This window comes from Rana temporaria, chromosome 3, assembly GCF_905171775.1.
Source record: "Rana temporaria chromosome 3, aRanTem1.1, whole genome shotgun sequence".
Classification (NCBI taxonomy): Eukaryota; Metazoa; Chordata; class Amphibia; order Anura; family Ranidae; genus Rana; species Rana temporaria.
In genome coordinates, this window is record NC_053491.1 from 178,043,467 (window position 1) to 178,063,783 (window position 20,317).

The window sequence follows — 20,317 nt, forward strand, 5'->3', positions numbered from 1 at the left end:
AGAGTCTCAAGAGCCACCCTTACATCAGCTATTGGGTGGCTTCTGATGACAGTCCGCACAGTCACCTTACATCAGAGTCTGCACAGCCCCCCTTACATCAGAGTCCATACAGCCTCCCTTAGAGTTTCCAGAATTGCCACTTACACTGTAAGGGGGGGGCTATATGGACTCTAATGTAAATGGTAACCCTGATTTAATGAGGGGGCTCTGATGTAAGGGAGAATGCTCACCAAAGCCCTCCCAGAGTCTGGTGTAAAGGGGAACTCTGATATTGGGGGCTCTGCTCACCAAAGCCCCCCCCCAGAATCCACAGAGCACCCCTTTAACCACTTTGCGCCAGTGCCTCCAGGACCTTTGATGTCAGGAGGGGTGGGGGTTAATGTTCATGTGACTGTTGTGATTGGCTGTCATGGTGGCCACATGATCAAAAATCTCCTTAACGCAAGCAGTTATTGGGAGCTTTCCATTAGCTGCAGGCAATTGTCCCAGGGTGTGCGCTCTCAGCACAGCTGTGGAAGAAATAGAGGGGTCTCAAGGATTCCCCAATTAACCCCGAGACTCCAATGAAATATTGTGGGCAGGGAGGACTATACCGGTACTTGATAATTAGGTTCAAAAGCCTGAATAATTCATGTTTGCGAAAATATTTATTAACAAATAAACATTGAAGACAAGGATAAAAATACAAAACATAAAAACATTACAAAGAATACAAACTTGACCACAATCAGGTCACCGGTTGTGCAATCCCCATTTAGCAGACGGGGTAAATGTCGGTGAGACAATTGAAATCATGAGACCATTAGTCTCGAGTCTCGACTAGTTTCGCTTTCGCTTCGTCAGGAGACGGTCTAGAGGCACAAGGTCTCTTGTTCCCAGAGAGAGGGTCCCAGTTGAACGATAGGTGCGTATGAACTATGACCAAGTCTAGTGAAACAGACCTGTGTGCCCGATAGGGCCTTCAAAAGTTAAAGGGGTAGTGGTGGGTCCCAGGACATAAAGGTCCTGTAAACCAAGGAATGCTCACAGTAGTGGCCAGATAAAGAGGGCCAATGCAGGAGGCTGGTAATATATCAGTTACCAGTCAGTGGGGATAACCATCAGGTGAGCTTTTAGTTGTTTGGGATATGTGTATGTCCTGGGACCAGGCTCCGGTGATTTCAATTGTCTCACCGACATTTACCCCGTCTGCTAAATGGGGATTGCACAACCGGTGACCTGATTGTGGTCAAGTTTGTATTCTTTGTAATGTTTTTATGTTTTGTATTTTTATCCTTGTCTTCAATGTTTATTTGTTAATAAATATTTTCGCAAACATGAATTATTCAGGCTTTTGAACCTAATTATCAAGTACCGGTATAGTCCTCCCTGCCCACAATATTTCATTGGAGTCTCGGGGTTAATTGGGGAATCCTTGAGACCCCTCTATTTCTTCCATAGAACTAGGACGATGGTACACCCCCTATTTATTTTTATTAAAAAATAAAAAGGTTTTGATCATACTCAGCACAGCTGTGTTTACAGTGTGATAGGCAGATATGCGGCTGCTCAGCTCCAAGGCCTGCTCGCTGAGAGGGTGCATATTTGCGTACTGTTGGCGTGAAGGGGTTAAATTCAATTATACACTGGGAGGCAGGAGAGAGGGTGAGCTTACTCACCCCAGGATGGAAGCTTAGGCATATGATGTCAGCAGCTTGCCTCTACTGGCTGGCGGCTGCTGGCTTCAAAACTTCCCACCCACACATCCACGGGGAGTGTGGGCATGGCAGACACAGGAGGAGAGGGGCCTGAAGAGGAGGAGCAGATGAGCACTCTCCTCTCTTGTGAACATGTGGGAGTTTCATCTTCAGAAGACACCCAATGGCTGATGGTGATAATGGGGAACCCATAAATTGCCACAAATAAGATTGTAGCAGAGGGCAGACTGGCAGCTTTGATTAGTGCCTCAGTGCTGGAGGAGGCTACACTTATAAGGAAGGAAAGAGCTTATTACGACACCTCTAAAATGATGTTTCGATATTTCTGTCCCCTGAATAATGTATGCTATTAAAGCATTATTAAAGTGTATGTAAAGCCAAAGCTTTTTTCTTTTTTATTTAGTGTTGGATAGAGGAGGAAATGGGTTAGAATCTCATTTTTTTTTATTGCTGCTTATGTGTTGACAATTTACCTCCTAATAGACCTGTTGACCATAGTCTTTGTACAGGAAGTGTGAGAAATCCGATATTTTTAAGTTTACAGGAAGTAAGATCTTTCTATGGGAAAACTTGTTCTGGGGACATTAGAAGAGTATGAGGGATGAATGTGGGGCAATTATGACCCTACAAAGGTATCATCCCATATAAGATAATTACGAATGAGAACAAAAATGGAGTGGGACTTTACATGTACCTTGCAGGGTCTAATAAATACACATACAAAAAAGGCTTAAAAAAAAAAAATAAACAAATCTTTAATGTCCATATATAAAAGGTTAGATTTGAAAAAAGTTGAATACAACTGGTTAAAACCACAGTTGCTGTAAGTCTATCCAGTGCTGGTCCTGGCTGAAGAATCGAGAAAACTTGCCAGTTGACTCGATTCTTCAGCCAGGACCAGCACACCATGGATAGACTTACAGTAACTGTTGTTTTAACAAGTTGTATTCAACTTTTTTAAATCTAACCTTTTATATATGGAAATTAAAGATTTGTTTATTTTTTAAGCCTTTTTTGTAAAGTACCACCCCATTTTTGTTCTCAATCGGTAATTGTTCTGTTGACAACTGTCTAAGAGGGGATTTTCCCTAGCTTTGGAGGGATTTTCTTTTTAACTTTCTGCTGTGAAAAAAAAGACAGGGTTCTAGAGGAAATTGACACACTTTAATGAACGAAAAAAAAATGGTATGTAGTAACAGGTCTGGAGTGCAGGTTTGGTATTCAAGAGCTCCAAAGAGCTTAAGAGGAAACAACCCAGGAGGAGAGCTAGATCATTTCAATTGCAAGCTTTTCTACACAAGCCCTAATAGAGGTAAATGCCGGTATCAAAACCGCTAACAAATTGTTCTTATTTAAACCTCAAAATATTTTTTTTATGGTAATTAACAGGTTAAAGCTGATGTTTTTTCTGCTTATATTTTGGCCTTCCGTGTTCCCCTTTTTTCCCCCATTATTAACATGTAGGGGGGCCCAAGTACCACCTGGGCTGTTAAGACAATTCCTGGAGCTACAGTGGTCTTCCTTTTTGCAGCCATGAAGGGAAAGTGCGCCTGAGCATCAGCACAATCTACTGTTTACCGTACAGTCACTTGTTGGTTTTCTGTTCTACCTAAGCCATAGGCCTACATAGAAGCGCTACACAATTTGTAGAGAGTCCTCTTTATTAAGGTGATCCAGATGCAATTGCGATTCAGTCGTGCAGCTAAGGGCAGTGTGGCACAGGTACCCTCCAGCCTTCAAGCAATTGCAGTTGATCACACTCTATTACTGTGTCTAAAATGTCTTCAGTAAGATTATGGTGGAAAATTCCATACAGAATAAAGCACTCTCCCAAACTCTGTGTTGGCCCCACTCAAATGGGTGGATATCAACAGCTATGAAAGAACAATCCTATGCTTTGTAACCAGTTCCATCCAAAGAAGTGGCAGAGAGAGGGGGGTGTGCCACTTTGTTCCAAAATCATGGCTCCGGTTCCTCCCAGGCCGTGGGCCTACTATGTGCCCCCCTTCACCCATGTACACACTTAAAAAAAATGGACATGCTAAATTTTGATGATTTGCTGCTTCTGCCTGTGTTGTGTGTATATTTCTATATGCATGCACTTGTGTACCACCGTGTATAAAGCTATTTGTGCAGCAGCAGTTACTAAAGAGACATTTTTTTCCTATGCAAATGAACTGCTAAAAGAGGATAAGCAGAGACCGCTTTATGTGCTTTTATTAAAGTTTATCACTATCTGCACTGCTCTGGCATTGCTTCTGATTGGCTCTATTTCATGTAAGGTTTTGTTTTAAGCAATATCTCTTTGCTTTATAGTGCTGACAATTTTCAAGAAGCCTAAATAACTGTAAAATGTCTGTAATACAATAATGTTGCTTCTCTCTCTTCACAGTCCATACATTATAACCGAATTTATGGGCATCAGGAATGAGAGCTTCATGAAGGTAGCAGCAGTTGGAACGTGGATGGGAGACTTTGTGACAGCTTGGATGGTGAGAGGACTTTTTACGCTTTGAGCTACCTGAAAATCCCTGTTTATCTTCTTGATCTAATATAGCATTGTTTAAAACCACAGGTGATCTAGTTATACATGTACAGCCCTGGCCAAAAGTTTTGAGAATGACACAAATATTAATTTTCACAAAGCCTACTGCATTATTGTTTTTAGATCTTTTTGTCTATGATGTTACTATGATATGCTGAAGTATAATTACAAGCATTTCATAAGTGTCAAAGGCTTTTATTAACAGTTACATTAAGTTTATGCATAGAGTCAATATTTGCAGTGTTGACCCTTTTTTCACAAGAATTCCCCCTGATGGCAGCTTATTCTTCCATAATCAATGCTTGGAGTTTGTCAGCATTTGTGGGTTTTTTTTTTGTTCACCTGCCTCTTGAGGACTAACCACAAGATCTCAATGGGATTAAGGTCTGGGGAGTTTCCTGGCCATGGATCCAAAATGTTCGATGTTCTGTTCCCCAAGCCACATAGTTTACACTTTTGCCTTATGGCAAGGTGCTCCATCAGCTGGAAAAGGCATTGTTCCTCACCAAACTGTTCTTGGATGGTTGGTAGAAGTTGCTGTAGGAGGATGTGAAGTGGCACAACGATATGATATATACAACCTACTAAAGCAACACTGATATTAACAAAGGAAAAGGTATGTTTAAATTGCTGGCAAAATGACAGCTCCCAGACACCTTTATTTGTAAACAGAGTGGTCATGGATTACATTCAGCAATATCAGACCCTTATCCTAGATAAAGGTCTGATATAGATCATAATAAGGGACCCCCACAAAAAATTGCATAGTTATTGCTAGACCCTTCAGGGTAAATCACATGTAAAAAAGGAACAAAAACAAATTGTGTAAGGTCCCCAATGAAGGCCCTCTAGCAGCAGTTCCTCATAGATACCGAATGTGTACTGATGCAAATATTTGATCACCCTACCTCGAATACTTGTTATGTCTATCAGATTAACCAAATTTTATTTGTTGGCTGTGTATAGGGGGGGTTTTGACTCAATATGTGCCAGTGGAGGGTGTCATCCTTGTTAAAAGTATATAGCACAAAAGAGTAAATGGTAGGACTTTAAATACCCCTCCAGTGAACATGCAGATACATTCATATATAGAAACTTACAAAATGTTATTTCTGACAATAAAATGTCTAAAAACTCATATCAAATGTCATATTAATACCAACAAACATTGTTCACTGCAAATATGCATTGCTATTTGTTGAAATTGAGAGCTTCGGTAGACGCGTTTGTGGAAAACACTGCTTCCTCAGGACCTCCTGTCACTCACATAAGTGAACATGACCAAAGAGATATATAAGGACAAAGGAAACAGATGTATAAGTTGCAAATCCTCAAGAAACATAATTTAGTTTGTTTATAACAATCATCAAGTATAAAAAATACATGATATCTATCGACGAAGAGAAGCTTGGGGTGGAGAGGAAAGAAGAACAATATATAGAAATAATCTACCTTTTTTGAAATGTATTTTACTAACTTAATAATCATTATAAACAAACTAAATTATGTTTGTTGACGATTTGTAACTTGTACATATGTAAGAGACAGAAGGTCCCGAGGAAGCACATCCACCTAAGCTCTCTATTTCGACCAATAGCCATGCATATTTGCAGTGGACAATGTCTGTTGGTATTAATATGGAATTTTTATGTGAGTTTTTAGACATTTTATTGTAAGAAAGTGTTGTATGTTTCTATATATGAATGTACAGTGGATATAAAAAGTGACAACGATAAATAATTCCAGAACTTTTTCCATTTTTAATGTGACCTATAAACTGTACAACTCAGTTGAACAACAAACTGAAATGTTTTAGGTGGATGGAATAAAAATAAAATAATATGGTTGCATAAGTGTGCACACCCTTAAACTAATACTTTGTTGAAGCACCTTTTGATTTTATTACAACACTCGGTCTTTTTGGGTATCAGTCTATCAGCATTTCACATGTTGACTTGCCAATATTTTCCCACTCTTCTTTGTAAAAACACTCCAAATCTGTCAGATTGTGAGGGGATCTCCTGTGCACAGACCTCTTCAGATCCGACCACAGATTTTCAATTGGAGTCTGGTCTGGGCTCTGGCTGGGCCATTCCAAAACTTTAATCTTCTTCTGGTGAAGCCATTCCTTTGCTAATATGGATGTATGCTTTGGGTCGTTGTCATGCTGAAAGATGAAGTTCCTGTTCATATTCAGCTTTCTGGCAGAAGCCTAAAGGTTTTGTGCCAATATTGAGTGTTTGGAACTGTTCATACATCCCTCTATCTTGACTAAGGCCCCTGTTTTAGCTGAAGAAAAACAGTCCCAAGCCATGATGCTGCCACCACCATGCTTCACGGTGGGTATGGTGTTCTTTTGAGGATGTGCAGTGTTGTTTTCACGCCAAACATATATTTTGGAATTATGGCAAAAAAAGTTCAACCTTGGTTTCATCAGACCATAACACATTTTGCCACATGCGGGAGACATCAGATGTGTTTTTTCAAAATTTAGCAGGGCTTTGATATTTTTCTTTGTAAGAAAATGCTTTCATCTTCCCACTCTTGGCAGCCTCCCTGACCAGTTTTCTTCTCGTCTTTTTATCAATTTTGGAGGGATGTCCAGTTCTTGGTAATGTCACTGTTGTGCCATATTTTCTCCACTTGATGATGACTGTTTTCACTGTGTTCCATGGTATATCTAATGCCTTGGAAATGCTTTTGTACCCTTTTCCTGACTGGTACCTTTTAACAATGAGATCTCTCTGATGCATTGGAAGCTCTCTGTGGACCATGGCTTTTGCTGTAGGATGCGACTAAGGCTTCTTTCACACTATGGATTGTATGTCCGTTTTAGAATATCCGTTTTACACCTATTAACGGACGTTTATTAACGGATTTAATAACGGATACATACGGATAAATATTTTACCATTCTTCCTTTATTGAAAACGGATAATGTTTATCCGTATATATCCGTATACATCCGTTATATCATTCCTTTCTAACGTCCGTTAATAAAAAACATTTCACCCTTTCTTGAAGTCCAGCTCCAGAAGTCGTATGGATATTCAGGGGAACCCCGCCATCAATTTAAAACAAAAATGACGTGCGGTTCCCGGTAAATATCCATAACCAGACACTTCAGGTCTGGTATGGATATTCAGGGGAACCCCGCCGTCAATTTAAAACAAAAGTGACGTGCAATTCCCGGTAAATATCCATAACCAGACCCTTCAGGTCTGGTATGGATATTCAGGGGAACCCCGCCGTCAATTTAAAACAAAAATGACGTGCGGTTCCCCCTAAATATCCATAACCAGACCCATTATCCGAGCACGTTGACCTGGCCGGCCGCAGAAAAGAGGGGGGGACAGAGTGCGGCCCCCCCCTCTCTCCTGAACCGCACCAGGCCACATGCCCTCAACATGGGGAGGATGTCCCCATGTTGATGGGGACAAGGGTCTCATCCCCACAACCCTTGCCCGGTGGTTGTGGGGGTATGCGGGCGGGAGGTTTATCAGAATCTGGAAGACCCCTTTAACAAAGGGGACCCCCAGATCCTGACCCCCCCCCTGTGTGAAATGGTAATGGGGTACACTGTACCTCTACCATTTCACGAAGGAAGTAAAAAGTATTGTAAAAAAAACACACTGACACAAAAGAATAAAGTCCTTTATTAAAAAAAAAATAAAAATACTCCAGCGCTGAAAAATCCACTCGTTCCCGGCTTCCTGCGTTGTCCTGATCCTGCGACGGGTGCGGGTGATCTCCCGCGATGAGAAGATCCAGCGTCGGGTGATCTCCCGCTCCGGCGATGTGAAGATCCATCCATCCGGCGCAGCAGCATCCAGGACCTCCTCTCACCGCTGGGCACAGCCCAGCGAATGAGCGACTGAAGCTGTGACATTTCTTATATAGAGGAGGCAGAGCCACCCGTCACGTGACCCTGCCCCCTCTGACGTACCTCTGCTACGTCACTGGGGAAGACCAAGAAGAGGAAAGACCTTTTCTCTTCTCGGGCTTACCCAGTGATGTAGCAGAGGTACGTCAGAGGGGGCGGGGTCACGTGACGGGTGGCTCTGCCTCCTCTATATAAGAAATGTCACAGCTTCAGCCGCTCATTCGCTGGGCTGTGCCCAGCGGTGAGAGGAGGTCCGGGATGCTGCTGCGCCGGATGGATGGATCTTCACATCGCCGGAGCGGAGATCACCCGACGCTGGATCTTCTCATCGCGGGAGATCACCCGCACCCGTCGCAGGATCAGGACAACGCAGGAAGCGCTGGAGTATTTTTTTTTTTTTTTTAATAAAGGACTTTATTCTTTTGTGTCAGTGTGTTTTTTTTACAATACTTTTTACTTCCTTCGTGAAATGGTAGAGGTACAGTGTACCCCATTACCATTTCACACAGGGGGGGGTCAGGATCTGGGGGTCCCCTTTGTTAAAGGGGTCTTCCAGATTCTGATAAACCTCCCGCCCGCATACCCCCACAACCACCGGGCAAGGGTTGTGGGGATGAGACCCTTGTCCCCATCAACATGGGGACATCCTCCCCATGTTGAGGGCATGTGGCCTGGTGCGGTTCAGGAGAGAGGGGGGGCCGCACTCTGTCCCCCCCTCTTTTCTGCGGCCGGCCAGGTCAACGTGCTCGGATAATGGGTCTGGTTATGGATATTTAGGGGGAACCGCACGTCATTTTTGTTTTAAATTGACGGCGGGGTTCCCCTGAATATCCATACCAGACCTGAAGGGTCTGGTTATGGATATTTACCGGGAACCGCACGTCACTTTTGTTTTAAATTGACGGCGGGGTTCCCCTGAATATCCATACCAGACCTGAAGGGTCTGGTTATGGATATTTACCGGGAACCGCACGTCATTTTTGTTTTAAATTGACGGCGGGGTTCCCCTGAATATCCATGCTCAGTAAAATTAACGTCCGTTAACATAACGGACATTTACGGAGACATTTACTAACGTCCATGTGCCATAGACTTCAATGTTAAAATATAACGGACGTTAATATATCCGTTACTTGCAACTGACAAAAAATTTACAAAAAATAGTGCAAGACCCATCACATATTCCGTTATAACTAACGTCCGTATGTTATAACGGACTATTACGGATCTTTACGGAACATAAAAAAATCCCATAGACTTTAATGATATTTTATAAAGGACGTATAACTTCCGTTTTTTAACATTATCTGACGGATTTTAAAACGGATTATTAAAACGGATTTATTTTGTAGTGTGAAAAGGGCCTAAGAAAATGTCAGGAAGGTCCTAATAGAACAGCTGAACTTTATTTGGGGTTAATCAGAGGCACTTTAAATGACGACAGATGTGTACTGACTCCTTCAGTTTGCTGTTCAACTGAGTTGTACAAGTTATAGGTCACATTAAAAGTGGAAAAAGTTCTCAAATGATTTTTCTTTGTCTCTTTTTTTTTACATCACAGAAACCTTCCATTTTAACAGGGGTGTGCAGACTTTTTATATCCACTGTATCTGCGTGTTCACTGGAAGGGTATATAAATTCCTATGTTTTACTCTTTTGTGCTATATATTTCAATCTGATGTTTTAGCCCCTGCCTGGGCATAACTACCCCCCTCTAATAACTAAAAAAATGTATTGTAAAAGAAATACAGCAGCAACTTGTTATTATTTAGTTTTTAGCCCGCTGTTGTAGAGGACTAACATAAAGTGACTATTGACTTTTATTTTCATAAAATCTTAATTTTCCTAAATGACACAAACTGAAAATGAATTAATGTTGCTTTTCTACAACAGATTTATCTAGGCAATTTTGTGATTACTAGTAAAATGCTTTCTACACTTCAACCATAACAGGTTGCTCTATATTAAAAAAAAAACTAAAACTGTCTTATTTTCAAAGCCAATATGTTTGTTTGCTGCAGCTTGCATTAATTTTTTTTAAATTACTGAAACTTATTCTTCTGTAGTTTTTCATTACTTTCATTTAGCTTCATGAAAATATTGTGTCGTGTCTGCAAAAACTGTAAAGTTGTTACATAATGCACAAGTGAAATTAATGTCACAATTTCTTTCCTCACCTTATGATAAATGCGTTATTCCATTATCTGTATTCCCAGCATGATCCTTAAAGTCATTGTAAAGTCTCGTTTTTTTTCTCTAAAAATAACAAACATGTTATACTTACCTGCTCTATGCAGTGGTTTTGCACAGGTCAGCCCAGATCCTCCTCTTCTCTGGTTTCTTTTCGGCTCTCCTGGCTCCTCTCTCCTGTCAAGTGCCCCCACAGCAAGCAGCTTGCTATGGGGGCATCCAAGCCGAGCCACAGCTCCCTGTGTCTATTCAGACATGGAGTCCTGGTTCGGCCCTTTCCTCTCTCTCTCCTGATTGGCTAGCTGACTTTGACAGCAGTGGGAGCCAATGGAGCTGCTGCTGTGTCTCAGCCAATCAAGAGGGGAGTCCCGGATGGCAGAGGCACTCGTGGACATTGCTGGTGAGAGATAAGGCTCAGGTAAGTATTAGGGGTGCTGGGGCAGCTGCTGCACACAGAAGGTTTTTATTTTAATGCTTAGAATGCATTAAGATAAAAAACCTTCTGACTTGGGGTGACCAGACGTCCCTGATTTCGGAGGACAGTCCCCAGACTGAAGACACTGTCCCCGGAGCCTGTCTGTCCCTGATTTTGTCCCCGAATTGCAGGGGCAAACTTAGAGTTGACACCTGTCTGGTTTGTGAGACATGTCCCTGCCCTGTAACGCGGGCAGTGTCTCACGTGACAATTTCCCTCTCTCCACCTCCATGCGGAGCCGGGTGCTCTCTGGCTACAGACAAGACATGGGGGTGGAGGCGGAGCTGGGTGCTCTGGCTGTAGATTGGAACGTGGAGATGGAGGCGGAGCCAGGTGCTCTGGCTGCAGACGGGAACGTGGGGTTGCAGGCGGCGCCTCCATGTTACCTGCGCCATACACCCTGCACCCCTCTCCTGTACATACCACCCACTGCCATACACCCCACACCCCTCTCCTGTAAAATACCACCTATCGCCATAGACCCCGCACCCCTCTCCTGTAAATACCATACACCCCACACCCCTCTCCTGTACATACATCCCACCGCCATACACTCCGCACCCCTCTCCTGTACATACCACCCACCGCCATGCACCCCTCTCTTGTAAATGCCACCCATCACCATACACCCCGCACCCCTCTCCTGTAAATACCACCCACCGCCATACACCCCGCACCCCTCTCCTGTAAATACCACCCACTGCCATACACTCCACATCCCTCTCCTGTACATACCACCCATGGCCATACACTCTGCACCCCTCTCCTGTAAATACCACCCACCGCCATACACCCCACTCCCCTCTCCTGTACATTCTACCCACCACCATAGACTCTGCACCTCTTTCCTGTACATAACATCCACCGCAATACACTATGCACCCCTCTCCTGTACATAAAACCCACTGCCATACAACCCGCACCCCTCTCCTACACATACCACCCACCGCCATAACCCTGCACCCCTCTTCTACATGTACCACCCACCGCCATACACTCCACACTCCTCTCCTGTGCAAACCACCCACAGCCATACAATCCACACCCCTCTTCTGTACATACCACCCACCACCATAGACTCCACATCCCTCTTGTACTACGTTTTTTTTCTCCATCTAATCTACTTAACATATCCCCAAAAATTCTAAGTAGTATCTTTTTTTTTAATCTCATGAACGAAATGTGACAAATAACGTATATATCATACAATCGATCCATAAACACATACCCATTACAATACATATATCATTTGAGGAAAATATGCTTATAAAATGGTTTACCATTTGCCCAAAAAAAATGTCCCGGATTTAATTTTAAAAATCTGGTCACCTTATTCTGACTTTACAACCACTTTAAAGAGAAGCCATAGGCCCAGATTCACAAAGCACGTTACGCCAACGTAAGTGCAAATGTACGCCGGCGTATGTGTGCGGCAGACCCACAAACCAACATGCGCCTAAAAACAGGCTACACCCCGCCGACGTAGCTTGCACATGCCGGCGTAGGGTGGGCGCACATATGGGCTGGGCGCATGGGGCTGCTCCCATTGATTAGCCATTCAAACATGCAAATGAGGGAAATACGCCGATTCACGAACGTACGTGTGCCCGGCGCATGCTACGCGAGATGCGCGTAAGTTGTACGTCCAGCGTAAGGTTATTCCCCATAAATTAGGTGCAACCCGGCAACAGACATGCACAGGTCTGCACCAGGGAACACAAGCCGGCGTAGTGTGCGTTGGACGTGTGTCTGGCTGGGCGTACGGTATGTTCACGGTGTACGCAGTGATCCGGCGTAGCTTAGGCAGTTGTGCCGGCGTGGTTGTGAGCAGGCGCAGGGGGTGCTGTGCATGCGTCCACATCACAGCGCATGCGCAGTTCGTGATACCTGTCTGTCGCTCGGCCCATCATGTGCATGGGGTCACGCCTCATTTGCATGGGTTCACGCCCACTTCCACCTACGCCGGTGTGCGCCTTCGAAACCCACGCCACGCTGGCGCAGCGTTGGGAGCAATGGCTTGCTGAATGCAATGCTTGCCTCTCCGCGCTACGTTGGCGTAGCGTACAGTGTTTGCTCTACGGCAGCGTAATGTGCGCCTTGCTCTCTGTGAATCTGGGCCATAGTGTGGCTGTGAGTAGACAGTCTTTGCCATCATGTCCAAGTATGAATGCATATTTGTACATTATGGCAGACTTGCCTCCATGGTTACCCTCCTGCAGAAGTCTAGCGTTGTCCATAACTGTCACTTGCTACTTCATCCACTACTGCCACCTTGTTCTTCACATAATTTACATCATTCTGCTTTACCATTGGGCAGCCACTGGTGATTTAACTCACATGAACATGTGCTGGAATTTGTCCTGGAACTTTGCTTTTTTTTCTCTTTAAAATGCCATGAATGTACAGTGTACACTAGAAAAAGAGTAGAGTTCTAATTTGAGTCTGTCTGAACAGAGAAAATTAACCACAGAGCAAGAAGCCACAAACACAGAATTCTGCGTCTAATGATGGCTTGGATTATGTCACCATGATAAAAGAGGATGAAGGCCTTATGCTCTCTCATTGGATACTGGGACAATGGGTGGAATACATTTCACTATAGCCAAAGGGTTTATCTTCCAATGCTTAAAGAGTTGAGGCTATAGTAAGGCAGCGAGAATAGAAGAAATGGCCGCACACTACTGTAGATCAGAATCCTTTTTATTTGGACATTCCAAAACTACAAGAACCAGAATGCTGGATAGTAACACAGTACAGGGCTCTGCTGGCACACTAAAGAGGGATTTCAGGACACAAAAGGTAACAGCAGGCATTTTCTGGTGCTTATTCTTAGTAAGATTTTTAGTTTTGAAACATTAACATGCCTAAGAGGCTCACTTTAAAGTGAATCTGCCATTTTTTCACTGTGTTTTTTAAAAATAAATGGCATCCAAAACTGGTGTATTAGGCTCGGTTCACACTGGGATCTGACTTGTGAGTCCCCAAGACGCATGACATTTGAAATCCCATGTTAATAATGGCTGTCTTAATTAGCACTTCTGAAGTCACACCGACATTACAAAAGGTTCCCGTACTCTACTTCATGGCGACTTCTATCAGACTTGTACCCATAGACTTAATGTAATTCGCCTCCAAGTCAGATCTTCATCTATATTGACGTGATTTAGATCTGACATTACAGGAAGATTACCCAGGCATTCCCTCGCTTCAAAGTCACATCAAAGTAGTACTCAAATCCATAGCAAATCAACAGGAAGTCGCACCGTAAGTCACATGATTTTCAGGTTGCAGTAATGTGAACCGAACCTTAGGGTTCAACAGTGAGGTCTACAAACTGGAGTGCTCACCTAGCCATGCAGTTATCATGCCTTTCTGTCTTGCCCTCTCCACTGTTTAGAGATAAAAAGTATTTAAAGTGATTCAAAATATATTTTTTTCTTTACAATAATAAACATATTATACTTATCTGCTCTCTGCAATAGTTTTCCACAGAGCAGCCCTGATCCTCGTCTTCTGGGCTTCCCCACTGGCACTCCTGGCTCCTCCCCCCACCAAGTGCCCCCTTAGCAAACCACTAGCTATGGGGGTACTCGTGTGGGCTTGATAAAAACTTCCCTGTCTGCATCTATTGACACAAACATTGGGACTCAGACTCGATACCCCGCCCCTCACTGGTTGTGATTGAGAGCTGTGGGAGCCAATGCCTGTCTGAGTAAATGAGGAGGGAAAGAGCAGGGGAAGCCACTGCTCTCATGCACACTGCTGGATTGTGGTTGGACTCAGGTAAGTGTATGGGGAGGGAACAACTGCATTTATTAAGTTTTTTTACCTTAATACAGAGAATTCATATAGGTAAAAAAAACTTATTTTTTTAAAGTTGATATTTATCTATTTTGCTCATAAAGTTTTATAAACTAACAGGTGTTCTTAATACAGAACAAATGGCAAAGATCAGCTTTGCTGATAATATTTTTCAGCAGGTATGGAAATGAGGCGAACTGATGGTGGCAGATGGACCTTATGTGCTGTCATTTTCTATATATCTACCCTTAATTTATGCAACATAGTTCAATTTATCAGAGGTTTTCTTACAGTAATAGTGCAGATGGAGTAAATGTTTAACCATAAAACTTGGCTGAGAATGTTATTGGTCCTCATGTTTATAATGATGCAGAAGGAGCACATCGTGTCTTGTTGATTTTCCTGCAGTTACACTGATTGCTCCTGTTTGATTAAAGGTTATGAAAACAAATTCAGGGAGCACATGTCAGATGAAAGGAAACCTGCCACATGTTGTTTCTGTATAATTGAATACCAGCTACAATGCCAAAAAACGTTTTCCTTTAAAGAAACCTGTTGCGAGCGAAATACTAGGCTGCCTTTGCTGGCTTTCCTAAAATGGTACTTGCTTGGCCCCTAATGCCTCATGTTGACTTTCTGCATACTTGTTCAGACACAGCGACTTAGGCCGCGTACACACGATCGGTTAAACCGATGAGAACGGTCTGATGGACCGTTTTCATCAATCCAAACCGATCGTGTGTGGGTGCCATTGGTTATTTATCCATCGGTTAAAAAAAGCCAACTTGTTTTAAATTTAACCGATGGATTCCTAACCGATAGAAAAAAAAAACGATCGTTAGTAGGCACAACCATCGGTTAAAAATCCACGCATGCTCAGAATCAAGTCGACGCATGCTTGGAAGCATTGAACTTCATTTTTTTTAGCACATCGCTGTGTTTTACGTCACCGCGTTCTGACACGATCGTTTTTTTAACTGATGGTGTGTAGGGACGACTAACCATCAGTCAGCTTCATCGGTTAACCGATGAAACTGGTCCATCAGACCGTTCTCATCGGATGGACTGATCGTGTGTATGCTGCCTTAGGCCTAGTTCACATTTATGCATTTTTTTAGTGCATTTTCAGTTTTGCAGAACACACTACAGTTCATTTAACATGGTTTCCATCGGGTGCCATGATTGGCGATTCATATATCGGATAATAAACTAATTATCAAACACTGTCTTGTGTTTTTTTACTCTTTGACACTTTTGTTTGGAGAATGGGTAGGGGTACAATGTAGCCAATACCCATACACATAGGGGGGCCAGGGCACGATAAGCCCCCGACCCGCATACTCCCACAACCACCGGGAGTAGATTGTGGGGAAGAGGGCCTTGTCCCCATCAACAATGGGACAAGGTGCATTGGGGGGGACCCCAAAGCACCCTCCCCATGTTGAAGGCATGTGGCCTGGTATGGTTCAGGAGGGGGGTGCTTGCTTGCCCCCCCATCCTGTCCTCCATGCTGCATGCTCGGATAAGGGCCTGGTATAGATTTTTTTCCTTGATTTTTATCTATATTATCGGTAGCCGGCAATACATTACAGCTGCGAGCAAGCTTGAATTAAATTTTTCCTTTAGAAATTACATTTTGCTGCAGGACTCTAAAACACAACAGACATATGTGCCACTTTACAGGCAGACTAAGGGGACCCCCAGGCACAATATTTAAATGAATATTCATTTTTATTTTTTCACTTTAAGCATTCTAAGGCCCCGTACACACCAGAGGATATCCGCTGGAAACGGTCCGCCGGACCGTTCCCAGCGGATAAATCCTCTGGCGGATTTGGATCTGATGGCTGTACTCACCATCAGATCGAAATCCGCGCGGAATCCATCCGCGGTGGCGTGTCGAGCCGTCGCCACGACGATGACGCGGCGACGTGCGCGCCGCTGGAAGGTAAGTACTTCCACGCATGCGTTGAATCATTACGACGCATGCGAGGGAGGAGAGCGGACGGATTGATCCGGTGAGTCTGTATAGACGACATGATCAATCCACTGGACTGGATTCCAGCGGATAGATTTCTTAGCATGCTAAGAAATTTTTATCCGCTGGAAATCCGTCGGCTGGAGAAATCTTCGCCGAAAAATGTCCGCTCGGGCCTACACACGACCGGATTTGTCTGCTGGAACTGATCCGCGGATCAATCCCAGCGGATAAATCCGGTCGTGTGTACGAGGCCTTAAAATCACTGCTCCTGAAAAAAAAACTGTTGTTTTAAAACCTTTATATTTGCATTGATACAAGGCCCCTGGGGCAGTACCTGGGTCCCCAAACACTTTTTCTGGCAATAACATGCATATAAGCCTTTAAAATCGGCACTTTTGATTTTTCATGTCGGAATCCGATAGACTTTAGAAGGGTTTGCATGTTCGCACACATTTTTTGTCTATTCGCATGTTCTGGGGCGAACCAACCCGGGGGTGTTCAGCCCATCCCTATTTGTTACATGTTTCCATTCACATAGCATAAATTTAAAAATTTAGCTCACACTTTTAGATGCACTTCCCTGGAAATGTCAGCATTGTAAAATCCTACATAGTTCTCTTTGTTTATAAATGCAACTGCATTTGCCATAAATAAGCCTGCGTGTACTATACTGTCAGATCTTCATTATCATTTGTAATTAGATTTGAACATGGTCTGTCCTAACAAAGGGCTAAAGGTTTAGAAGCTGGGTGTCTTGCAGAGTATGTTAACGAGAGGGAGCTTGTCCTGTCCCCGGGACAGACTTATGCCCCGTACACACGATCGGAAATTCCGACAGCAAAAGTCTGATGTGAGCCTTTCTTCGAAAATTCTGACCGTGTGTATGCTCCATCAGACTTTTGCTGTTGGAATTTCCGCCAGCAAAAGTTTGAGAGCAGGTTCCTATAAGGAAATCTGTTCGTCTGTATGCTTTTCCGACGCACCAAAAACCGCGCATGCTCTGAAGCAAGTACGAGACGGGATCGTTCGGTCTGGTAAAACTAGCATTCGTAATGGAGATAGCACATTCGTCACACTGTTACGGACTGAAAAGAACAAGGCTAAAAAGCGCAAATCATCTCTCACCAAACTTTTACGAACACGAGATCAGCAAAAGCTGCCCAAAGGGTGGCGCCGTTGGAATGAAAGTTCCCTTTTATAGTGCCGTGTGTTGTACACACAGCGTTCTTGACGGTCGGAATTTGGTGTGACCGTGGGAATGCAAGCCAAGCTTGAGCAGGATTCCATCGGAAAAAACATCCAATGTTTATTTATTTTTTCCAGCGGAAAATCTATTCGTGTGTACTCAGCATTACTCTGATATTGTTCAAATATCCTTGAAGTTAGCCATGACAGAAATAAGATAAGAAATACATATACACAGTATATTGTTTATATATTTTTAGGTACGCTGTGTAATAACAAATTTGCCTGCGAAAGTGGGAATACACTTTAAAAACCACTTAAAGCGGATCTCCACTCTAAAGTGGAGTCCCGCTGATCGGCACCCTCCCCCCCTCCGGTGTCACATTTGACACCTTTCAGGGGGGAGGGGGGTGCAGATACCTGTCTACAGACAGGTATCTGCACCCACTTCCGGCCCTACGATACGGGCAAAAGACTGTTTTTTTCCTCGCTTCCCGTCCGTCCCCCGTTGTATGCTGGGAACACTCGGCTCCCAGCACACAGCGGGAGCCAATCGGCCAAACTCGCGCATGCGCCGTAGGGAACCGGGCAGTGAAGCCGGAGCGCTTCACTTCCTGGTTCCCTCACCGTGGATGGAGGGGAGAGCAGCAGGGTGACGAGCGATCGGCTCGTCATCTGCTGCGATCGGCGCTGGACTCCAGGACAGGTAAGTGTCCTTATATTAAAAGTCAGCAGCTGCAGTATTTGTAGCTGCTGGCTTTTAATATATTTTTTTAGTGGCACATCCGCTTTAAGGACCCGCTCATGTACATATACGTTGGTACTTTAAAGATGGATATTTCGGTAACGGCAGCAGCCGCTGCCACAACCGAGATATTCATCTTTTCTTTGAGCGGTCCTGTAAATGATAACGGTGGTCTCCACAGTGGATTCGCCGCAAGATCACCGTTAACGGCGGCAGGAGAGGGGCCCCCCCTCCCGCCGCTCTCCCGCGCCCTCCGCCGCTTACCGGAGCCGTCGGCAGTGGCGGAGGCGATCGGGTGCTGTCCCATGAGCTGTATTTAATAGTGCTACTTATAACATTCAAGTGAAAGATATAACACTATGTCAGGAAAAAAAATTCAGTATTGTGTTGAAGCCCCATTTGCTTAGTCTGTTGGGATATGTCCCTACTAATTTTGCCATGCTTGCCCATTCTTCTTTGCAGACCTGCTCAAGTTCAGTTAAATTTGATGGAGGCCATTTGTGGACTGCACTCTTCAAGTCATTCCACAGATTTTCAATGGGGTTTAAGTGTGGGCTCTGACTAGGCCATGCAAGGACCTTCACCTTTTTCTTTCAACCATTGGGGGTTGGTGCTCTAAATTTTTGGGGGGCGCAAACAAACTGAAATAAAAAAAAAATCAATTTCAGCCTCTGTGCCCATAAAACATTGCCACTGTGCCCATCAAACGCTGCCAGTGTACCATTTAATGCCGCCAGTGTCCTTCATGTATCTCCTTCCGGGGTCCTTCATGTATCTCCTGCCATCCTCCTCTCCCGTCCTCTCCTCCTGATAGGCGTCCAATAGCGGCACCTGCCGTTTCAGCCAATCAGGTGACGGGTAACAGACCCGAGAACCTGATTGGCGGAGAGGTGGTTCAGTGTTAGGAAAGCGAATATTCATATAAATATAAACAAAAATACTGTACTGGATACAATGATGTACAGTGCCCAAAAAGTAAACGTATATTGTAGACATTTAGAGCAGGGGTGTCAAACTCAATTTCATTGTGGGCCGCATCAGCATTATGATTGCCCTCAAAAGGGCCGATTGTATCTGTAAGATTAGATGTCCAGCGCATCACCTCCCCTTTACATTAGCTGTCAAGAGCCCCCCACCATCAGAAGTTGAGTCCCCCACTCACCCTTACATCAATGCGCCCCCCTTTCCTTATGTTGCTGCTGGGAAGAAGCTGGATGCATTGATTGAAATCAGAAAGTAAGGGTCTGAAGGAGGACCAGGGGAGGGCTGGAGCTCTCCTGCAGCTGCAGGAGAGGTACGAGGGCCACATGAAATGGCCTGGAGGGCCAGATTTGGCCCACGGGCCTTGTGTTTGACACCTGTGATTTAGAGTAACATTTTAGTCAGCAAATCCTTCAAAGGGTGATAGTGCTTCAGGGTCATCAGTGTCATCATTGGAGTTACCAGCAGGGTCATCAGTGTCGTCATTGGAGTTACCAGCAGGGTCATCAGTGTCGTCATTGGAGTTACCAGCAGGGTCATCAGTGTCATCACTGGAGTTACCAGCAGGGTCATCAGTGTCATCATTGGAGTTACCAGCAGGGTCATCAGTGTCGTCATTGGAGTTACCAGCAGGGTCATCAGGAGTTGTAGATGAGGTAGAAGACGACAAGAAAATTATAGAACTGGTAGTGGTAGCTTGCAAGAAGAATTCTGTTAAGGTGCTCTGCTTTGTAATTTTTTTTTCTTCATACATTTCATGATAACATCGCATAGGTTCCAACATCTATTGTTCCACTTTAGAGAACCTTTCAACATTTGGGTCCGTACTCTCTA

General features: G+C 44.1%; 1 protein-coding gene across 3 annotated transcripts in view; it reads left to right on the forward strand.

Annotated features, from left to right (window-relative positions):
- The window catches only part of TMEM117 (transmembrane protein 117), a 316,364-nt gene that overhangs the window by 158,463 nt on the left and 137,584 nt on the right, over positions 1–20,317 (forward strand). For all 3 annotated transcript variants that reach the window (XM_040343890.1, XM_040343889.1, XM_040343891.1), the window contains exon 4: positions 4,090–4,189. In XM_040343890.1, coding sequence (XP_040199824.1) covers positions 4,090–4,189 — 100 coding nt within the window. The remainder of the gene's footprint in view (positions 1–4,089; positions 4,190–20,317) is intronic.